This window comes from Fundulus heteroclitus, chromosome 10, assembly GCF_011125445.2.
Source record: "Fundulus heteroclitus isolate FHET01 chromosome 10, MU-UCD_Fhet_4.1, whole genome shotgun sequence".
Classification (NCBI taxonomy): domain Eukaryota; kingdom Metazoa; phylum Chordata; class Actinopteri; order Cyprinodontiformes; family Fundulidae; genus Fundulus; species Fundulus heteroclitus.
This window is the reverse complement of record NC_046370.1, coordinates 12,879,830-12,898,921: the sequence shown is the minus strand read 5'-3', so window position 1 is coordinate 12,898,921 and position 19,092 is coordinate 12,879,830. Positions and strand designations below refer to the sequence as shown.

The 19,092-nt window shown below is 38.3% G+C and overlaps 1 protein-coding gene across 1 annotated transcript; it reads left to right on the top strand.

The window, feature by feature from the left end:
• Positions 1-4,244: 4,244 nt before the first annotated feature.
• kcnj16 (potassium inwardly rectifying channel subfamily J member 16) lies at positions 4,245-16,080 on the top strand. Its single transcript, XM_036142041.1, has 2 exons — positions 4,245-4,317; positions 14,345-16,080. Exon 2 carries the CDS (start codon positions 14,355-14,357, stop codon positions 15,618-15,620), a length of 1,266 nt encoding a protein of 421 aa, XP_035997934.1. The 5' UTR covers positions 4,245-4,317; positions 14,345-14,354; the 3' UTR covers positions 15,621-16,080.
• The last annotated feature ends 3,012 nt before the right edge of the window (positions 16,081-19,092 follow it).

Genomic DNA, 19,092 nt, shown 5'->3' with positions numbered 1-19,092 from the left:
TCAGCTGTTTATTGTAGCTCCACTGCTCTCATTGTGCACTTTGAAAATGGTTGAGAGTCACATGAAGCAAATTGTCTCACACGTTTATGAGGAGAAAGGGAAAGACTCAGAAGACAGAAGTAAGACCAGAGTGTATTTGGAAGATTCTTTCACCTGACCCCCCTTAAGGAGCAGAACAGCAGATAGGATGGTCTTGCAGTTATTCAAAAATTTACTTGAGCGTTTCATAGCTACATTTCCGGAAAAATCATCCACAATATCTTTAAATGACAGAATTATTAAAATTCTAATGTGCACTTTGTAATAATTAAATTAGTGCTGGATTCAATTTATGTGATAAAACCTAGTCTGAGGCCCGCTTGGAATGTTTTGCTTGGGGCCCCAAGAGACACTTGCAGCACCACGGCTTCTGTATCCTGCTGCCTTAAATGCTCCTCTTGATTGAAGTAGATGGAAAGCACCTGTGGCAGTCGTCCACCTGCCGTACCCTACTGGGGAAAGTTGAGAACACACCACACAACCACCAGACAGACTGCAGAGAGCGGACCACCTGACAGGTCTAACATGGCCGTCCTCATAAACCTCTTCCATGCGCACATCCTTGCCAAATTATCTGGGGATTCATTTCAAATGATTTGATCATAAATAAATAATGATTTCCAACAAAACAGTGAAATCAATACTTTTGTTTAGAACATCACAGTTTAATGGTGGAACACCGCTCCATGTATTTCAAGGCGACACCTGAAACACAGCTCAACCTTATTGAAAGAATTTTGGATTTCAGATACCTGAGATCTTACTGAAGAATTAATTCATCTTGTTCACATCTGCATTGTTTTATATGCAGATGTAAATTTTCCATCCAACATGCTGTTCAGGAAGGAAAGAGGTTGTGTGTACCAGAGATTGATGTGTTTTGCTGACAAATGTCTGAATCAACCCAACAAAAAACAAAAAAAAAAGGCCTTGTGAAGATGTTGGGTATAGCTGGTAACAGAGGCTCATTATACACAATGAAGGAAGTCCTGCACTGACATGGACTGAAAGGTCACTCATCAAGGAAGAAGCTATTACTCTGAGAGGAAAAGAAAAAGCCAGATACCATCTGGAAATCCACACAGGATTATTGGAGACATAGACATACTCTGTGGTACAGTGGGTACGGAAAGTATTCAGACCCCTTTAAATTTTTCACTGTTTCATTGCGGCCATTTGCTGAAATAAAAAAAGTAAATTTTATTTCTCATTAATGTACACTCAGCACCCATTGATCATGATAGAATTTTTTTTTTTAGAAATGTTTGCAAATTTATTAAAAATAGAAAAACTGAAATATCACATGGTCATAAGTGTTCAGACCCTTAGGTGTGACACCCATATTTAACTCACATGCTGTCCATTCCTTCTGATCCTCCTTGAGATGGTTCTACTCCTTCATTGGAGTCTAGCTGTGTTTAAATAAACTGATTGGACTTGATTAGGACAGGCACACACCTGTCTATATAAGACATTCCAGTTCACAGTGCATGTCAGAGCAAATGAGAATCATGAGGTCGAAGGAACTGCCTGAGGAGCTCAGAGACAGAATTGTGGCAAGGCACAGATCTGGCCAAGATTACAAAAGAATGTCTGTAGCACTTAAGGTTCCTGAGAGCACAGTGGCCTCAATAATCCTTAAATGGGAGAAGTTTGGGATGACCAGAAATCTTCCTTGACCTGGCCGACCAGCCAAACTGAGCCTTGGGAGAGGAGTGGGAGAAGAGCCTTGGTGAGAGAGGTAAAGAGGAACCCAAAGATCACTGTGGCTGAGCTCCAGAGATGCAGTAGGGAGATGGGAGAAAGTTCCACAAAGTCAACTATCATTGCAGCCCTCCACCAGTCGGGGTTGATGGCAGAGTGGCCCGACGGAAGCCTCTCCTGAGTGCAAGACATATGAAAGCCTGCATAGATTTTGCCAAAAGACACATGAAGGACTCCCAGACTACGAGAAATAAGATTTTCTGGTCTGATGAGACGAAGATTGAACTTTCTGGAATCAATTCTAAGCTTTATGTGTGGAGAAAACCAGGCACTGCTCATCAACTGCCCAATACAATCCCAACAGTGAAACATGGTGGTGGCAGCATCATGCTATGGGGGTGTTTTTCAGCGGCGGGGACAGGAAGACTGGTTGCAATTGAAAGAAAGATGAATGCGGCCAAGTACAGAGATATCCTGGAAGAAAGCCTCGATCAGAGTGCTCAGGACCTCAGACTGGGCCGAAGGTTCACCTTCCAAATTGACAATGACCCTAAGCACACAGCTAAAATAACAAAGGAGTGGCTTCGGAACAACCCTGTGACCATTCTTGACTGGCCCAGCCAGAGCCCTGACCTAAACCCAATTGAGCATCTCTGGAGAGACCTGAAAATGGCTGTTCATCAACATTCCCCACCCAACCTGATGGAACTGGAGAGAATCGGCAAGGAAGAATGGCAGAGGATCCCCAAATCCAGGTGTAAAAAACTTGTTGCATCATTCTCAAGAAGACTCGTGGCTGTACTGGCTCAAACGGGTGATCTACTCAATACTGAGCAAAGGGTCTAATGACCATGTCATATTTCAGTCTTTCTTTTTCAAGAAATTTGCAAAAATATCTACATTTCTGTTTTTGTTCTGTCAAGATAGGGTGCTGAGTGTACATTGAGAAATAAAAATTACTTTTTTGATTTCAGAAAATGGCTGCAATGAAACAAAGAGTGAGAAATTTAAAGGGGTCTGAATACTTTCCGTATCCACTGTATGTCTGAAATGTCAAGATGGGACATGCGCCACAAACCAAAAGGAGGACCCAGATGTTTAAAATAAGGATATGTGTCTCTTATACAATGTAAGTAAATGTCTTACTTTGACTACAACAAAATAAAAATAAAAAACTACAGAACATGGCTTGCTAGCCAAATTTAAAGTCACTATTCAATAACTAGATCCAAGGACACAGAAGACAAAGAGAAATTACTAAAACCTCGAGCAGAACACCTGAAACATGAATGATGGCTTGAGGTTACCAATGTGGGGGTCGGAACCCCCCCAGGGGATGGTGAGGTACCTCTTGGGGTTCGGAAGATGATTTGATGCTGATGTGCTAAACCATTTACCATTTCCTTATTTGTGAAAACAAGATCCACATATACATTAAGCGCAACCCTCATTCTAACACAGGGAGAAGGCTGAACTTTTTTGTAAGAGTTCTTACAAAAATATCACTTTATTATTGTAATTTTACAACTTTAGTCTCATTATTTCAACAACAAAAAAAAATCCTACTTGCCAAAATAGTCACCAGTCTATTTTGGCTGAAAAGTTTGGGAGCCGCTGGTTTAGAGGACATATTTAGTGAAAACCTTTGCTGTTTCCCATGTTGAGATCATTTATTCTATAGGGATCACAAATATTAACAAGTGCAAATGTTCCCACAAGTGTGTTGCCATCTTCTTGCACTTGGACCAGAAATCACGTTGCGGCCTTCTCCGTCTCCCGTTTCAATCGTCCCAGATCAGTTTGTGGCCCTGCAGTTTTCACAATATGTCGGGCCCCTGAGTCTCTTCCCACAGCAACAAACAGAGTGAAAGATCTCTAGGTTAGAAACTACAGTAGGGCTTTATGTCTTGGACAATAAGCAGCGTTTTGTTGCACAGCAGTTTGAAGGTAAGCAAGCAGATATACGAGTGTTGACCTCTCTAAGGAGTTTCAGACAGGGAATAAGGGATTGCTTTAAAGGCACTAAAGGCGGGGCAGTGTTCATCAGTTCAGATGGTGTGAATGGAGGTATTTAAACAGAAAGAATGAACAAAACAGGCACAACTAATTCCTTATTCTCATATTCTGTTTACTTTTACAATGACAAGCCTTATTTTATTCAAATAAGGCTTATGTAATATAAATAGTCCATAAAAGCAATTAAAATCTGGGCAAAGTCTCCTATTCCGTTGGGTCATTATCATCTGTCTATGTTATATGACTAAACTGGCATGATTATGGTCATTTGGAACAGATTAAATGCCATAAACTTGTCATATCGCAAAGGCCTTTTGATAAGGTGAGCCTGCATGATCCCAGACCCATAACACACACTCCTGAAGGCTGACATTTATCCTCACACACACTGACTGACACCTGCCTCACAGACACCATGTGATGCTGAGGGAGGCGTTAATCTTTAGTTTTTGCTGTGACGTGTGGGACGGCTCATTCCTGCAGGTGACTGCGCGGAGAACCTCTGAAACCAAGGACACAAAGTCCTGCAGCCGGCTCAGCATTTGCCTATGCAACACGGTAAGAAGCGATGCAGGAAATTCTATTGAATTGAGGCTATCTTTACAGTTTAGCATTTTAAGGGAGGGAAAACACAACTGCTAAGAGAGAGAGAGAACATAAATGCTGATGACAGGTTAACTTATTGTGTTGGAATAGAAACATTCCCACACACACTAAAGACTAGATGTTACTGGTTTGAATGTAGTCGTTGGGTTGGAGGGGAAAAAAATCTGACACGAAACGGTGAGCAGAACAATCAGTAATCTGAGCTACTGTATTAACAGCAGGAACACAAAACGAACAAGATGTGGTCAAGGTGATAAGTACAGCTCAAGTGATCATGTTTCACTGAGAAGTCTGATCTTATCCAGAAAAAAAGATTATGTTAGCTTTAAGTTGCATTTATTTAAAAAAAAAAAAGCATATCTGTAGATTCGGTCTTCATAATGTGATCTAACTTTTACGGTGTTGGAATTTGATTTGAGACAAGTCTTGCAGACACTAGAATGAGTGGGTAGGTGAGGAAGTGTAGTTACAAGAACAGCAAAACTGTATTTCTATATGTTTGTCTGCTGGTATTCCAAGCAGTGTGTTTTAATATAAAAATTAAAAAAAAATTAAAAATCAGAAAATTATGTGAAAAAGGTTTACAGTGCAATGGAAATGCGTTTCAAACAAATTGAAATGGTTAAACCCTGCATCTGTAAAAGCAAATCTTAGCTGTTTCTGATGAAGCAAAACAAAACTAAGCAGGATCTGGTTCGCTTAGTCCCTTGAAGCTTGGATAAACCATTAACTCCCAGGAACACGCTGCCAAAACATAATCAAAACACTTCAGTCTGCTGACCTTTAAACCTTATTAAAAAGACCTCCGCCACCGGACCTCCAGAGCACAGTCAACAAGTCTGACATGTCTTTAGATAGGGAGGCGTTATCTCCTTGCTGCCGTTCATCTGGTGGCAAAGCTTCAGGTGAAACAGCACGACCATGTCGAGGTTCTGAAGGTCATCGAATGTGGCAGATAACCTCGGGGGAAAGCTCCGACCTGCCGCTTGTGTACTCGGTTCTGTTCCAGTGAACCACATGAGGGTAGCACGGTGTCATTTGCAGTAAGTGAGCATGTAATGGGGTTGTAAGTGCCCCGAGCGGCAGAGGAAACACGAAAAAATTTTCAAGTTCTTTCCAGAGTTCATTTCTTCATTCTCAGTCAGCTCTGGACGTAAGACCTTCAGTCTGACTTTAGCAGACAAAAGGAAACTTTGAGAGAGTGTTGTGGTGAAAAACAAAGACGCAGCACCCACAAATGAACGCTATTCCACTTTGGAGTACAGTGGAAACTTTATACTAAAGGTCAGGAAGTGTTTTTGTTGTAAGCGTTTGTCCCGTGTGGTGTTTAGTACAAACAGAGGCTAGCTGTATGTCTTGATCTCCGTAAATACATCAGTGGATGTGGTGACAACAGTTCCCTCTGGACGCATGTAAAATAAAACCTGTTTTTGTTCGAAATGTTCTGATTTGGCTCTCACAGGTCACTGTTCTGCATGGTGCATTTGGTGGAAACTCCTCTTTCCTATTTTGAACTGGTCAGAAACACATAGGGTTAACTCTTTTCATGTTTAACAATGCTCAAAATTACCATATAATACTACAAACGTCAAATTAAAAATGGGTGGCAGTCTCAGTGCTCTCACATCTTGCTTCCAAGTTGAGTTTCTCTGCCTTTGTTCTGTTATTGAATAAGTGGGCTCTTGTTTGATAATTTGTTTGTTTATTTGAGGAAATTTTTGATTGACTGAGATTTCAAGCTTAATATTCTGTGGTGTCTTTACAGCAAACAATACATAAAAAAAAAAATCACACATCAATGAACAACTATTTGATGTTACCTTTTATTAATTAATTCAGCGAGGCCACGGTTCAGTATAGACAATTTTAGTGTAGTACGCATCACTAATTTAATTACATTAGAAAGGTCATTGCTAAGCATGCAAACGATACACATACTCAGACAAATCTCAATGTTCCACAAAATGTGATTTATTTCTTCAAGGTTGAGCTCACGTAAAACACTTTTTATGTGTTGCCTGTATTGAAAAAGAGTGTACATGAAACAGCATTTTGCTCTCTGATCATGTCTTCATTCATTATAACAAGCCAACGGTTTTGTAAGTTGCCGCAGTACGTTAAGAATAAAACAACTTCTCAGTTTCCCAACAGTATTTACCGCAGTAAAACAAAATAGACTAAATGCTTCAACGGGAAAGCTTAGCTGACACAAACACGTAAACATGCAGAGAAGACAAGAGAAGGGAAAATAAAATGACCTTTGTGCAAACACAGGGTTTCTTGGAAGTCTGCTTGCAGCTTTTATTCTGCTGCTCGCCACACTACCGTCACACACTAAACAAACAGAAAGAAAACATTTGGATTACTTGCACTAAACTGTGACCGAGTGGCTCATTTCAGTCATAAAACGAGATCCTACCTGCTGAATAATGATTTGTGGAGCGGATGACGTCAACCCACAAACATTCGGGGACGGCAGCTTAAATATTGCCCGTGATGGTTTCTAGACGGAAATCTTGAAAGACCAGAAACATAAGCTGTGACTGTGAGAAACATTATGTCAACGGTTGTTCCAAATAGGAAAATCAAGTAATTATAGAAATTATGATGCATATTTTTTAATTCCCAAACTTTTAAACCACTAAGTCTTAAGTTTTTGTTTTAATATCATGTTAATTTTCATGTTGGAAATTTGCAGTTTTTTATATTTAAAATTTGATTCCTCTGGGGTAGACAACCAAATGATCGATAACAATACACGTTCGTTTCAGTCACAAACATGAAAAAGAGGACAAATGATGCCTCGTTTAACCACTTCACATCTTTCACAATTAAATTCCCGCAAAGGAACAGCAGGTTTAAAAGCAGTTAACTGCAGAAAGGACATTACTTTGGTGCAGGAAATACAAATAACTAGTTAAATAGTTCTTGCCGATTCAGCCTCGAAAAGCCTGTGTATTTCCTTTAACATTGTGCCACGTTTGTAAAAAATAAAAAATGCATTTCTGGTCACTGACTGTGGGAGACCAGGATTGCCCGTAGTTGCAAGATCTCTTCTTGATACTTGATACCATCTACCCTGCACCAACTGACAGGGGGACAAACAATTACAGCCTTGACTGTAATTTGGTGAATTAACACGTGTATTATTTAAAATGTTCATTAATGCACAATTTTCAGAAAATAAAACACATTTAATGAAATGACATATTTCTCTAAAGTGAGACTGACTCCAGTGATGAAAAATCTTGTTTTTCCTGTGAGGGAGATGCCCTCCCACACCATCACACTGCCTCCAACAAAAGCTGTTTACTACTGACAGAACATACTTGGCAGGTTTTTCATGGGCACAGCCCACATAATCAAATCAGCTGTTCAATCCACAAAGGCATTTAGTGGGGATGTGAGGGTACACAAATACCAACTGGACATTTTCAGTGCAGCCCTTTTCATTTGGCACGCATGTGTAACTGACTGAACACAGCCTTGCTTTAGAGCTGAACACATGCAGAAAGTTTATGCGCAGAACTAAGCGCACAAAGCTACAGTCCATTGTGTAACACCAGAGCAAAACTGTGTGGACTCCCAGTTGTTGCTAAAGTCTGGTATTTCAGAAAAGTTAAGGTTTCTTATTCAGTGACAATTAAGGACAAGTAAAAGGTCAGAACCTAGAATTTGTCAGCATTTTAACGCTTTCTCACCTGAAGTAGCTTCAAGCCAAACATATACAACACCTGGTACTGGACGATGATTAGCTAAGGGCAAAATCCTGCTGCCTGCAGTAGCAATCAAACAGCCTAAAATGCTGTAATGTAGGCAGGAGACAGGATCTTTAAGGTGCATTTAGGGACAACTCGTAAAATGGACAGCCTAATTATAAAAACAACTATAAAGTTTTTTTAAACATATTTTATTCTGAAATATCTGTGCAGGCTAATTAATAAAATCTTGATAACAACCTTTACCATTTTCAGATGGTTTCACTGTGTAAGTAATCCAAGCATTGCTATGCCTGATTACCCTTAATTGATTGAAAATAATCTAACCAAATCTCCTATCAGTTCTTTACTAACTATTCTTTATAGTTCTAAAACACTATGAAATAGAGTATTTACACAAAATGTAACTATTATTTGTTTTCTGCTAAATAAAGTAAGAATTATTTATTTGATGAGGCGTATTAAAAACTCAGTGAATAATTATTTTAAAACCAAAGCATGCACTGGACAGAGATTATAATGTACTTTACACCCTTATATTCACTTTTTAAATGTGGAACCATTAAAGGGAAAATAAAAAGTTTTTCAAAAAACATAACATTTATAGTCAAGAGGTGAAAAAAAGGGGAAAAAAACTGACAAAACAATTTTACCTACTTTTTGTGCTAAATTTATATTAGGCCTAAAGGCAATTTTTTTTTTATAAAAATCAACTCATTAACAGACAGAACAATTGGTTTGCATGATTTGAAATTTTACAAAGACACAGCTTTTAATCTGATTATATTGATTTTAGAGGGAAGAAGACAGTCATGAGAAATAATCATTTCAAATGACTTGTACCCCTCCTTTAAATTTAAAAAGTGTGTTTAAATCATACTGATTCCTCAAAGTACTTTACATTAGACCCAGACTCTTCCAGTCTCAATCTTAAATGTGAATACATTTGTACGCCTATCAGTAGGAAGCTTGGGGTTATGTGCCTTACGCAGAAGAACATCGACATGTGACGGTGAAGGAAGCTGGAATCAAACCAACAACTTTCAAATTAACAAACAACAACAAATTTGTCAAATGTCCTCCATACACATCCCATCAATGTTCTACATGTGGACCAAAATAAAACCAAATGAGCTCATTCATTCCTTCAGGTGCTTAACCATTTTTTGTTAATCAGCGTATGTTGTAGTCTCTCATTCTGCACTTATAAACTGTCTCTGTTTGCTGTAATATAGCTCATCATAAAGCATTTTAGCCACTTTGGAAGTGTGGCTATTGCTAGAAATAGCAGTAGCAGGTTTGGACACATAAAAAAAACAGTAACTCAGCTTCTGTAGGTTTTCCATTTGGATAATCTGATTCTTTTCATACATATCAGGACATTTAGGAGGGGATTATAGGAAGCTAACAGCAATATATTTCCATGACCTCATGGAATGAGCTCCAAAGTCTGGCAGTCTGGATGTTGGCTGTTGCCAGAAGAGAGTGGAGTCCCAGTTCACTCAGTCAGATAGCGGTGATTCAAACCCCATTTGTTTTGGGCGTGGAGGATGCTCTCAGTGGTTTGGCTGTGATTGATCCTTCCTCTGCCTGTGATTGCAACGTGACACCATTCCAGTTTCCACTTTGTCTTTTCCACTGCTCGCTTAGACCCGTTAAGGTTTGGTGTTAGTTTTGTGTATTTATTTATTTATTTATTTTATTGGGCCCCTGACAATTCTCTGAACTCCACCCAAAGAAAAGAAAAAGGCCTGGATTATTGCTTTTGGACAACAAATATTTGCATCTGAGAATTGTTATATCTAGATTAATACAAAATGTATCAAGTTTGTATATAATACAAGATATTTATTTTTCTTTGACAATAGAAACCCACTGTTTAATTTAATCTAAGTTATTTAATCAGATAAATTAGATAATTTATTAATGCATTTATTTATTATTTAATCTGTCATAAACATCCATCCATCCATTATATATGCTATCCAGGACTTTGCTCAAAGGCAACAGTGCTGCCAAATGCACCATCATGCAGACCAATATAATTCACTATTTATTTATTTATTTTCATTCATCAATCAACTGGTTCCTTAAATGTAATTCCCTCTATTTTTTTTTTCAAATGTCTATTTCTTCTGATGCCATTTCTGTTTGATAATTTTCCAAAGTAAAGTTAACAATACAGGCATTAAATGAGAAATTTCTGATGTTGCTCAGTTATTTTTCTTTGATCACAAAGAAACATTGCTTGCGAAGAAATTAGCAGAAATCCAAACACGGACTGTTATGGTGCGTTTGTCATCTCCAGGCAACTGCCCTATTAAGATCAAACTTATTAATGTAAAACCAGGAAGGAAAAGGAGAATTACTCATGTAAACATTTCCAGATCACAGTCTTGAAAATAAAAGCACTATGTGGGGAAAAACATGACAGCAAAACATGTGGATGACTTGTGAGAAAAATAAATTATCCTTGTCAGATGGTCTTATTGTCAAAAACCTTTTTTAAGGAGTAATAGTGTTATGCTTTGTTTGAAAGTAAACTGTTGGACTTGCCTGTGTTTTTATCAAACAACTGTTCTATTTGTATTTTTATGTATTTGTTAAAGGGACAATGCATATTAATTTGAAAATGTAAACAAGTGATATTATAGCCAAATTCTACCTCAAATCCCAGGTAAAGCCAGATACCCAAAACAACACAGTACAAAGACAAAAACAACAGCAAAACAATACTGTGAACTAGAAATGTTAAAAGCACAATTAGTTCAGGCCAAAAATAATATATAATGATTGTCCCTAGTTGTTAAAGTGTAAAAATGCAAAAATGTATCACACAGTCTACAAAATATTCACATGGTAATGCATCACAATCCAGTTTTCCTTAACCATTGGATATAAATATAATTCATAAAAATCATAAAAAGGGCAAAAGCTTTTAAATGATTAACATGTTTACAATGGTAAAAAAAAAAGATATATCTAATTGAATATTAACCCATATGAGTTCTTGTCAGGTTGTGGGAGCAGCTTTTCACTAACCAAATTTTTAAGTGTTTAGTAAGTAATTTAAGAGTTGACTGCTGTATAACAGCTGGTATTGTATTCCATGTTTGTGAAACATAATAGGAGAATACCATCTTTCCGAAGGTACTCCACCTGAAAGGAACGGCACAGTCACCTTTCACTTTCCCTGGTTGACCTATTATGATTTTCCTTCTTCTTAATAAATTCTTGCTGTGCATGAGGAGCTAGTTCATCAAATATTTTAAACACCAGAACAAAGTGTGCATATTTATTCAAATTCTCACAACTCATGTACTACTTCAAGTTGATTGTTTTCATTCATCACTACAGGATCTGCAACTTAAGCGCTTGATTTAACCAGATTTAAATTTTCAGAGAAAAGCGGAAAGCTATTTTAGTTGAATTGTGTTTTTTGAAGCCAAATTGCATTAGGTGAAGGTAAAATATACTATTATTGCAATATTTAATAATCTGCTCTGCTGTGCTTTTTTTTAGCTATTTTAGAGACTCTTATTGGATCTAAGGATTCTTATTGTTCTGTCATTACAGGGTTCTACTGGATACTAGTCTTATGGATTGGCGTAATTACTGAGCATTTTCATGAGTTTGAATAAAAAACATTTCTCTTATGGATTGGTTTATGATCCATTTTAATTAACAAGATGCAGGAATTATTTACATAGGAACATACTCAGTTGAAAAATCACACACCATGTTTTGACTTGTAGCATTTGTACTATCAAGATTTATTTAGATATGGGTAAGTATTGTTCCTTTTGCACAACACATCAATAAGCAGACAAAACTATAGATGGTAGTTTTCAGGTGTAGAAGATCCATAAAGTCAGGACAAAAACATAGATTTGCATGTCCCATTTGCAGATGCCTTATTTGGGTCAGAGGTCAGACAGCTAGTCTGCAGAGTCTGTCTGCTGTTGTGCTCATGACCTGCATTACTCTTACTTTAACTTTGACAAGGCTTTGGGGTCAGTTAAACTGTAATCCAACAAAGCAAACAGCTGTAAGTCAAAACAGACAGAATGATAATCTGTAGAGTGACTGACTTTTATCTTCTATCCATGACTGTCTGATCTTGGTCTACAAATGAAACAACTGAGGGCATCTATCTATCTATCTATCTATCTATCTATCTATCTATCTATCTATCTATCTATCTATCTATCTATCTATCTATCTATCTATCTATCTATCTATCTATCTATCTATCTCTGTCCGTCCGTCCGTCCGTCCGTCCGTCCGTCCGTCCGTCCGTCCGCGGCCTGTCTGTCTATTTATACACTGAATATATATATATATATATATATATATATATATATATATATATATATATATATATATATATATATATTGGTGTATTTATTTATTTTTTTCTTTTTGTATATAGGTCTGTATTCTGTGGCATATAGCGGTAGCTATCCAACAAAGAGTCTCAGTCTCACTTTTTTCAATGCTATTTCACACCATTATAAAGTATTGAAAAGTGCCCCCTGTGCCTTTTACAACTTTGTGCCCCCTATACTTTTCAATCCTATTGAACACTTTCTCGTTATAAATCTCCCATACCATTATAAATCACTGAAAAGTGCTTTAACCACTTCGTGCCCCCTATATTTTTCAATACTATTTCTCACCATGAAAAAGTATTGAAAAGTGCCCCCTACACATTGTACCACTTTGTGCCCCCTATACTTTTCTATGCTAGTACAGGGTTGACGGCGGACCGAACAGTCTTGTTAATGAAAGACCCCCAGAAGGGCTTTGACCTGTCTCTGCACAACATGGAAGCTTCAGTCAGGCATCATACTGGCTACAATAAGCAAATGGAAATTAGATGGAGGGAAGAATCCCCAAGGAAAGCAACAACAGCCAAATACCTGCAACAAGTAAGGCAGGTTAGCTCAATGGGAAGAACAACGTTTGGGCAATCAACAGCTGTTCTGTGACAGTAATTAGATACACAGCTGGGATAATAAGTTGGCCAAAGGAGGAAATTCAGACCACAGATGTTAAAATGTAAAAACTGCTAAGCACATGTGGGGGATCTACCACTCTAGACAAGATCCCAGGTGCAGGCTCTGCAAAGAGGCCCCTTAAACAATCCAACATCTCACAGTAGTTTATAAGATACTGGAAGAAAATGAATACCATTACCAATAGCCGGTACAGTGTGCTGAAACATCTGTGAAGAATACCAACTGGTGACCCCCCGGTCATAGTGTGGATTATCACACAAAATGGTGTAAAATGACTGTGCTAAGTCGTAGACTCCCAGATACAATCCAACAAAATGGTAACAGGTAAACAACTGGATATTGTGATCATTGCTAAGAGGAGAGTCAGTGTGGTCGATGTGGCCATCCCATACAATGGAAACATCAGGAAAAAGGACCACAAGAACATGGAGAAATACCAATGGCTCAGGGTAGAGCTGGAGAGGACCTGGCAGGTTAAGGCAACCGTGCGACACATGGGCATTGGAGTACTCAAGACAGTGGCTCCACACTGGAGAGGACGTTCCATCAGAAAACCGGATAGACATAGAAAATTTCAGTCCAGAAAAGCGTAGTTCAAGGAAAGGCAAGGATACGGCTAAGGCTTTTGGTTTAGGACCCAAGTTTGAGATAAATAGCAAACCCCCCCACTGCCACCACCACCAAGGGCAACAGTGGTGGGTGAGAGAGAAGTTTATTTAGTCATATATATTAAACTAAAATATGCACTCAGATGAGGCTTGGTTCTCAGATTAAAAGTATATTTTGAAAATTATACCTAAAATAATAAGATATTAAACATTCTTTTCATTTAACGCACATTTCAGTATCTTAATTGTTTTGTATTGGTCTGATCTAATATTCTTAACTTAAATGTTGTGTTTTCATTAGCTATAATCAACAAATCATAATTAACAGAAATAATGGCTTGAAAACAGTCAGTAATTAATCTATATAAGGGTTTTCACTTAGTGAACTGAGTTACAGAAATAAATAATATTCTATTTATTGAGTACAACTGTACACAAACCTATATGTAATTAAATATGTTTTTATGCAATGTTTAATGCTCATTTTTTGTTATTTTTTCCCCGATGATGTGCTGGAAAAGCACTTTGGATTTCCTTGTGTATGAATGGTGCTAAATAAGAAAACTTATTTTTTACAATATTATGTACAACTCAGCCAAATCAACTAACACTTTTTCTGTATTCTCCGCAGACCCTGAAAGATGCCTAAATACCTATCAGTGAACCCCTTCGAAGAAATAAGTGTGAGCACTGAGAATGGACCTCACGCAAAAGTACAACGATACGTACGTAAAGAAGGCAGTTGCAGCGTGGTGTTTCGCCATGTCCCAGAAGAATGGCTGCTGTTTGTCAACGACATCTTTACCAGCTTAGTTGAGATCAGGTGGAGGGTGATGTTTCTGATCTTTGCGTTGTCTTATATCCTTTCCTGGCTCTTCTTTGGGATTCTTTTCTTTATCATTGCTTTGGTTCATGGAGATGTCAGAGACCCCAATAATGACCCATGCGTATTTGAGGTGCGCAGCTTCACAGCCAGTTTCCTCTTTTCTCTGGAAACCCAGACCACCATCGGTTATGGCTTCAGAGGAATGTCTGAGAATTGCATGAGCGCCATAATCATTGTCACCATTCAGGACGTCATCAGCTGCTTCATTGACACTTTTGTCATCGGAATTGTGGTGGCCAAAATGGCCTCGGCCAGAAAGAGGGCGCAGACGGTTGGCTTCAGCAACTGTGCAGTCATCAACCTTCGAGATGGGTATCTGTGTCTTTCCTGGAGGATTGGGGATTTCCGCAGGCACCACATGGTGGAGGGAACCGCCTGTGCTCAGATCCTCCGCACCACAGTGCACGCTACCGGCAAGGTGGAGGTGACCTACGAAGACTTGGCCATTATGCAAAAGGACCTTATCTTGATCACACCTTCAACCATTTTCCACCGGATTGAACCTGGAAGCCCGCTGTACAAGATGAGTTTGGAAGATCTGCGAAAAGCAGACTTTGAATTGTTGGTGTCGTTCACCTACACAGATGACTCCACCGGCATGCTGCATCAGACCCGGACGTCATACGTACCAAAGGAGATCCTCTGGGGTCATCTTTTTCAGGAGATGATCAGGGTAACAAAGAAACACTACAAGGTGGATTACAATCTGTTCAATAACACTGCTAAAGTGCTGGTACCTCTAGTCAGCGCTGAGGAGTATGAGCAGAAGAAGAGAGAGAGGGAGGAGCAGCGGCAGCTTCGGCTCTTAGCTCGAGCTTCTCCGAGACATTCCCCCAGATGTTCCCCGAGGGTATCTTCACGACCACTGCAGCAAAGTCATCCAGAGAATCATCTGAGCCCTCCAACAGTAAGGGTTGAACTTATGGGAGACTGCCAGCCAGAACCAAATGTTCCAGCAACGGCAACTGAAAATCAGCATCAAGAAACTTTGACTGTGCCAAAAGACCCCACAATTACATAAAATAATAAATAAGATAAGATAGTCTTTATTGATCTCACATTGGAGAAATTCACTAATAGAACCTTCGTGTCTGAGATTTTATCTAAACACTTAACATCAACTGCAGACGAATGTGAAATAGTGCTAACAGCAAGACTGAGGACATCCCTGAAGCTCAAAATATATTTTAGCTCCAACAAAATATGTTTTTGGAGCAACGGACATTCTTCATATTTTTTCAGATCACAAACACAACCAACACACTACAGGACAGAGCTTGATCTAGACAATTACAGACATTTGGGGCTTTGAAATATGAAGCTTTTCTTGGTTAGAGTCCAAAATGTCTGGAGTTTTACCTTATGCTATTTCTCACCACTGATCCAGTAATACAGTGCCACACTAGTTGCCACCACTGGTAAAAAATGTGTAAAACGCCTCAAACAAAAGTGCAGTAGTTCAAAAAAACTTTTTAAAAAATCCAGTCTTTAATGATTACAATAATTCAGATGGAGGGGGGGGGGTGAGATTAAAATTTATGTTCATCAAGGTATGTTTTCCACAGTTATTGGTAACTTGCAGTTACTACCTCACACAACCCTGCCTTTGCCAATAACACAACACTTCTCACTATTTCTTCTTCTCACATAACATTTCCTAAGGTCGGAGCATACGCGGAGAGAGATTTTTTTCAACCATTCCTATTGGCACAGTCTCTCTAGATCCTTTGTCCTCTGGAATGTTCTCTTCACTTTACTTCACAAGTTTTGCATGGGATTAAAGTTCTGGGTACTGATATTGCCATGGAAGAAGGTTGAGGTTGTGTCTGATGAACCATTTCTGTGCCAGATATTTGTTTTAACCCCTCTGGTATCTGAAAGAGTTAATGGTACCATGCATTCAAACAATTTTAGTGTTTGTTGCTGAAAAACTCCAACTTATTCACATCTGATCAAAGGATTCTGGCTCTTCTGATTGTCCTGAAAACATTATTTCTTGACATGGAATTTGTTCCCCTCTGACCAAAGGTTTGAAGGTGAAATCATGCTACAGGGGTTTTGAAGCTCATTATTATTATAATTTTTTCCAAGTGTGCCAATGGCCTTGTTACTGATGCTATTTTCTTTCGTTTTTTTCATCAACTACTTAAAAAAGGCACCTAGTTGTGATGCCATACTGTATGATAAAGCCATGCATGTTTCATTTGCTTGTTTCTATTAATAAATAAATGTACAAAGTGAGAGTAAACATAATACTTTTGTTAAAAAAAAAATCTGTTCTGCATTATTGCTGTATGCACAATCCACATGGAGTAGTTTCCAGTTTTAATAAATATCACGGAACCAGTTTAAGAAGTTTTTGAACACACCATCTGTCATATAGCGCAATTGCCTAAAACTGCTTTTGAAAAATACTACGGACACTGCTCCTCTCCCCTCCTACCTGTATCTGTAGGCTGTCAGTCAGCTGTGTATGTTGGCCAAAAATCCTCCAAATGTTTACTTTTCTAAGAAAAAGGATGAAGCAGTTTCTAAGAAACCTCAGGTAGTGAATAATACAGAAAGGCGCTCTTCAGTCTTTTTGAAGTTGTCCTGTTTTGAAACAAACATTTTCAACAACTGAGGAGAAGATCCATGTCGGCTTTGGGTTACTTTGCTTACACTTGTCACACCAAGTTGTTGCTTTTTCTTTCTGACTCACTCTCATTTTGTGTCCCTGCACTCTCTATTGTATATATGGTTATTTCTCTTGGTAGTTAGTTACTCAAAGCAGTTATTTAGATTACATTTTATGAACTAAAAGGTTAGACGTTTCTAAGGTTTCAATTTGATCAATTTTGTAGATAATACATCCTTTGCCCATTATGGTTCTAAATCCATATTGGTTTTGGCAAAAAAATAATATTATAATGGCCTCTTATTACACCCAAATAGCTGACCTCCAGCTGACAGATTGTTGTTGTACAGAACCTATTTTCATCCAGTGGACTATGATTAAGTAGATAATTATAAATCATTGGACATCATGTGTAAAATATATTCAAAAGATTGTATGAGGGGATGGAAGACCAAAACTGGAAATAACCTGATATGAACCTTGACAGTTGGCCAACTGCAGGTGCTTTCTGTATGTTAAAAACGTAGTCAATTACCAAACACACATAAACTTTTCAGGCCCCCAGATTATTTTACAGAGAGCAGAACATATCGGTCAGAACATTTAAAATACATCCACAGATGAATTAAGTTGGGGATTGTTCAATATTTTCATTTAGGTCTTTAATTACTGTGTATATTTTCCTTTGTTTTTTTAATCACGGTATCTTTTAAAACAGGTAGCTGGATTTCTCATATCTTAGCTGACATGAACTTTAAATGTAATTTCTGTACTTCATCAATGTTATTCATAAAAACTTCTAGAGCAGTCTGAAATAAAGTGTTACTTTTAACACTTTCCCAATGCCTCTGTGTCTCTGTGTTCCTTAACTATAAACACATCTAAATCCTATTTATTTGCGCGCAGGTAGGTAGGTTGATTTAAAGCTTCATTTTAACAACACGTTTTTTCTGATGTGTGGCATCTCTGCATTTGGGGCCAGTGGGGCTTGGCCCCACCAGATGTTGCTGTGGAGCTCTATGTTCACAATAATCAGTCGACCAGGATCGTTCAGAGTAATATTGTAAAAAAGACGATTCCCTTACTAATAAAATTATAGTTATAGACATTTGTGACAATATATCTAAGTCTGCCAGAATACTAACAAGCTCAGTACGCTAAATCCTGTTGAGGGACCTTGATATTCGGGCCGGCCCACCAACGTTTGTTTAAAAAACGAAAATCTGAAATCGCAGTGCGCATGCTCAACACGCTCTCAGTAGACAGTCGTGGAGCACAAATCATAAGGCCCCAAGCTTGTATCGTCCAATCAAAATACTGGAAACACACACGTTATGTTTCCGTTCTTCAAGAAAGTGTGCGAGAATCTAGTGTTGGCTGTTCTTGCTAGCTCATTGAAGGATTGATGTGAATCTTTTCTGTTTGATAAATGAACATTATTAGTGAGCCTTTATTTGTAATTTTACGTAGAAAAATTAAATAACATTTAGCTTATATAAAATGCCATTTCTAGTGTGTTGGTTTATGCTATTTTATCTTTCTCATTTGAAACTGATCAAAGTCAATTTATAAGCATCACAAAAAAATGAGTTGCTGCTAGTAGGTGTTGAGTTTCTGTGCCCCACTTAACTTGTGGCACAGAACTCATGCCAGAGACGCCACTGTTTCTGATTAGAATTGATACTTGCATTTTTGGAGTGGCCCAGCTGGAGTCCTGACTTCAATATCATGGTGAAACTCTGGAGAAAACTGAAGACTAAGGTGATGGCAAAGAGGCCGTCCAGGCTCAGAGACTCTGAACTCATCGAAAATAAAACATAATTCCAGTGCAAATATGCAAAACCTGGTCAGTGATCATAATGAGTCTTTGATTGTC

Coding starts and splice junctions, on each gene's coding strand:
- kcnj16 (XM_036142041.1), top strand. CDS start 14,355: ATGCCTAAATACCTATCAGTGAACCCCTTCGAAGAAATAAGTGTGAGC.